General features: G+C 38.3%; 1 protein-coding gene across 5 annotated transcripts in view; it reads right to left on the bottom strand.

The window, feature by feature from the left end:
- Positions 1-202: 202 nt before the first annotated feature.
- The window catches only part of LOC106745515 (potassium/sodium hyperpolarization-activated cyclic nucleotide-gated channel 2), a 53,723-nt gene continuing 49,428 nt past the window's right edge, over positions 203-4,497 (bottom strand). For 3 of the 5 annotated variants that reach the window (XM_014621187.1, XM_014621190.1, XM_014621191.1), the window contains 2 exons: positions 3,253-3,388; positions 203-721 (listed from right to left, as the gene is read on the bottom strand). In XM_014621187.1, the coding sequence (XP_014476673.1) occupies positions 575-721; positions 3,253-3,388 (283 nt within the window). In that variant the 3' untranslated portion in view covers positions 203-574. The remainder of the gene's footprint in view (positions 722-3,252; positions 3,389-4,497) is intronic. The other 2 variants (XM_014621188.1, XM_014621189.1) reach the window with 1 other exon arrangement.

The raw sequence follows: 4,497 nt of genomic DNA, 5'->3' as shown, positions 1-4,497 counted from the left end.
TTCTTCTTTTTTTATTTACATTGTAAAAGAAAAAAATTGATGACGGGAGAAAGAAGTAGTTGGTAAAACGTCTCGTCGTTACATTTTAATAAAAGTCAAACAAAATTTGAAAGATAAAAAGTGCTGAAATGTTTCCCCTTTAATTTTTTCTCGCAAAATATATATGATATATATATATATATATATATATATATATCCTGCCAACAAATTATACATGATTAATTATTATATATAATATATGTAAGGATAATGCGTTATATTTTTTCCCGAGTGAATCTATTTGCGGATCTTAACAGTGTTCTCGTATATCATGGTTGGAGCTTATAAGGACTCGATCGTTTTGGCAGTTTCACAGTCCTAGACGAAACCGTTAAGTTAATATAAGAAAGTGCTATAAATTGATTGCTAAAGGACTACTGGCATGACCGATATCCATGTATAGATCACTGCTAGATAGGATCGTCCAAGCACCGGGCGCAAAACTACCAATTCGTCCTATCGATGGAACAAATCCCATCGTTATTTCAACATGGAGCCGTTAATATCTCTGCGTATGCTAGTAAAACGAGTGTCGTCATTGATACGAATCCTTATGGAACGTGTCGCTTTTGTGGAAGATCCTCCGTCCCTCTCTCGTAAGTTCTTGGCTCGCAAAATTGTTTTCAGACTTTGGTCTAGGTAAGAGGCAAGCCGGCAGCGTTCTGAGTTCCATGCTGTGCACCTAAAACAATAGATCTTACAGAATGATGTCTATTGAACTTAATAAATATCGGGATAGCTATCGGGATGGCGGAAAAATTTAGTTAGAAAAAAGTTGGCAAAATTGCAAAGTCGGTAACCTTTTCGTCACAGCTGTATTGGACGCAGAGCTCTTGTAAGTTATTATATCTATTTGTCAGTATAAAGTCAAGTAAAGTACCGATTGCCGCATATATTCCCCTATCGGAAAATAAGCGGAAACTTATCATTATTATATTTCTTATATATTTCTCTTCCTATTATAATTATTATTAACACGGTTATCGGTGAGTTCACGTATATTGGGTTGTCCGGAAAGTCCATGCGATAGATTTTTCAGTAGATGGCGTTAAAATGTAAATTTTAGGAGATTGGATTAATGCTCATATGTTTTGATAAGTGACGTTTCGACGCACATTTTATGATAATAGTTGTTGTGATCAAATAAAGATATTTCTCTTCGACATACAGAATGGAAGGAAATGATGTATTTTTTTCGGTGCTTTTTTATTTCCGTAAGGACAAAAACGCGACGCAAACTCGAAGCAAGATATATGCTGTGTACGGAGAAGACGTGAATGCATGTGTCAGAAATGGCTTGCCAAATTTCGTTAGAGAGAAATGGATATCGAAAATGCTTCTCGCTCTGGCCGGCCAGTTACCACGGATGTCGACCAAATAACGTCTTTAGTTGCTTCTGATCGGTAAATAACAACTCGGAAAATCGCAACGAGGTTAAAAATCAACTGCTTCGGAATACTTTAACAAATTTGGAGTGGTAAAAATGTTTGAATGCCGCACAATTTGACTGAAAAAAAATCTCATGGATCGCATTTCCATCTGCGATATGCTGTACAAACAAAACGACTCATTTTTAAAACGAATTGTAACAGGTGACGAGAAATGGATCGTTTACGATAACATTGAGCGAAAGTGTTCGTGGAGCAAGCGAGGTGAACTAATTACTTCGAAGCTTGGAAACTTCATCCGAAGTAAGTCATGCTCTCCATTTGGTGGAATTGGAAAGGAATCGTGCATTATGAATTAACACCATCATCCATCAATTCGGACTGTTCGGCCTCAATTAAAGGCAGAAATCGACAGGAAATGTCCGGAATTAGTCAATCGGAAGGATGTCGTTTTCCGATCATACGACAATGCTCATACTTCTTTGCAGACTCGGCAAAAATTGCTGGAGTTTGGCTTGGGATGTTTTATCTCAGCCGCCATATTCATCCGACCGATTACTACTTATTCTTTGCTCCCTTGGTATAAGTTTTGCTTCTTTTGCCTCATAAACTACTTGAGTAGCTTCTTCGCCGAAAAAAAAACCTAGGACTTTTATAAGAGAGGAATTATCCGGAAGGCTTTTGAATGGCGCATATATGAAAATTATTTTTAAAATGTCCCATTTGAATTTTGCTTGAAAATCCGCACGGACAACCCGATATTGTAAATCTCGGGCCGATATTAGCACCACCCTTTCAAACGTAATCGCGCGCGGCACTACGGTGAGCCACTGGGTACATAAGCCGGCCGCGGCGAACCAGAAGACACTCACGTCGCGGCTGCCACCCAAGTAAGAGACAGCCACGACGTCCCGGAGGCCAAGCGTTCTTGGCCCCGTTCGAGTTTTCTCGACCACACTCGTCCTGTCCTCTCCGAGACGAGAGCGTTCTCTCTGTCGGGTGTTCTCGAATTCTTGTCCGTGGGACCGCGCGGGCTAGCGGGAGTCGCCGTCAAGGATTCTCGGCCCCCCAGGACGCCCCTAGACACCGCCGGCATATATTCTAGTATTAAGTTCTGCGCCGTTCTTTCTCCGCGCCGCCTTTACACGAGAAGTTTTCCGCGACCGCAGAAACAACGCTCATGAGAATATTTATATGTTGTACAAAGCGATCTAAATAAACTCTATTTCGTTAATTACTGCTTGTCTCTCTTAGCGTTCTCTCGAACCTTGGAAATCCGGCGAGCTATCCCGCTCGGAGCTTACGCGAAAATCGCAATGCAAAATGCATCACATTATCAATAACGTCATTGTAATCTTGAAACCATTCAATTCTTGTCTAAAAGGTTCTTCTTTATCTTTGATAATTTAGACGATATTCGTTCCAAAGGAAGGAAAAATGATTTTTTCAAACCTAAAAGTGAATTTGGGCACGTATGAAAAAGGGAAATACATATCTTATTTTTGTCTATATTTCAACGTGTACTAATGAGCTCATCAAAATCGGAGAGGGACATTTCCGTGGGTTTCTTCGTAAGATGGTATACTTTTAAATAAAAGAAAATTTATACAACTCCACAATTATTAGTTGTTTTAGAAAAATTTAGCAGATATTTGTCAGGTAGAACAGAAAATCGAGATGATGTCAAAATGATGAGAAAACAACGATATAAAATTCAATTTTCGATCATTTCTTCTCATTATTTCGACATAATTTTGAAGTTACTTTCTGTTTTACTTAGGTTTTTAACCGTCATTACGACGGTTTTAATCGATCGAGTACTTACCGATTCCTCGCTGGCGCTGGCATGCGCGGCTTGCTCTGCGAGTGCATTTACCACGGCGTTTATCGTTTTTGATTCGCTGCCGAGATCCTCCTCACGATGAGCCACTAGATTAGGATTCTTCCCGATTTTGTTTAACCTATAAGGAGAGTATAATTAAGCGTAGGGAATGTCGCAAAAGACATAACCAACGATTATTCACGCTAAATTCTAAATCACTTAGCAGCACAGTGATTCGTCCGTTTCGTGGCATTATAGCGCTTGCCGCTTATCATCTGTACTCAACAGTGATTATTACTTGCTCTTCTAATACTACTTGCACTGCTAAAGGTAGTTGCATGAAGAAGTGACAGAGAAAAATTATCTTTGACACATTATCCACGGAGTTTCGTTAATTTATTTTGTCATACAACAAAGAATATGATAATGATGGGTACCGGTTTAAGATTATTGAAATATTTTCTCCATCGACAATAGTAATTTCCAAGTCAATCTAAAAAACGAGAATCTTAAAATATAAATATTTACAAATTTTACAATAAATCCGAAGAGAGAGAGAGAGAGAGAGAGAGAGAGAGAGAGAGAGAGAGAGAGAAAGAGAGTCGACTCTGTGGATATGTGACAAAACAAAAATGATATTTCAAATAATTTATAAAATATGTTATGCGCCAAATTATGAGAGTACAACATTCATTATCATGAATATAATGAATGTGTCGAGAGTGTAAAATCTTTGCCATAATGTTAAACTGTAATTATTAATTGTTTAGTCACGAAAATTACATTCGATTTTCATCGGGCATGCCCCCGTAGGTATGTGTCCAACATACATATCGTGTACGAGTGTACAAAACGGACACTCACCACTAATATAACAAATTGCATCAATACCTTTGTATACATCGAAGGCATTACAAACTAATTTTTCAAACCCTCTCAACTCATTGTAAATATCGCGAGTTAGTGCGCTTTTTAGTCGTAAATTTGTCCCAGGTTCTTCCCAATTCCATACTGTCTCGTTTCACAAGTCGCGAAAAATATAAATACATGACGATATTCTGTCCCTTTCCTTTTTTTCAAGATTCCGAGCTCCTAAATGCAACTATACTGAATTATAATGCCAAACCTTATTGATATGTGTGTGTACATGTGTTATGTATCAAAAACAAGCGTCAAATTCTAACAGCATGTACGAGATAATCGATATGTTAAAGAACAATAAAATGTGAGAAAGGGAGAGGGGGGGGG

This window comes from Dinoponera quadriceps, unplaced genomic scaffold, assembly GCF_001313825.1.
Source record: "Dinoponera quadriceps isolate SergipeBrazil2010 unplaced genomic scaffold, ASM131382v1 scaffold1578, whole genome shotgun sequence".
Classification (NCBI taxonomy): domain Eukaryota; kingdom Metazoa; phylum Arthropoda; class Insecta; order Hymenoptera; family Formicidae; genus Dinoponera; species Dinoponera quadriceps.
This window is presented reverse-complemented; position numbering and strand designations above follow the sequence as displayed.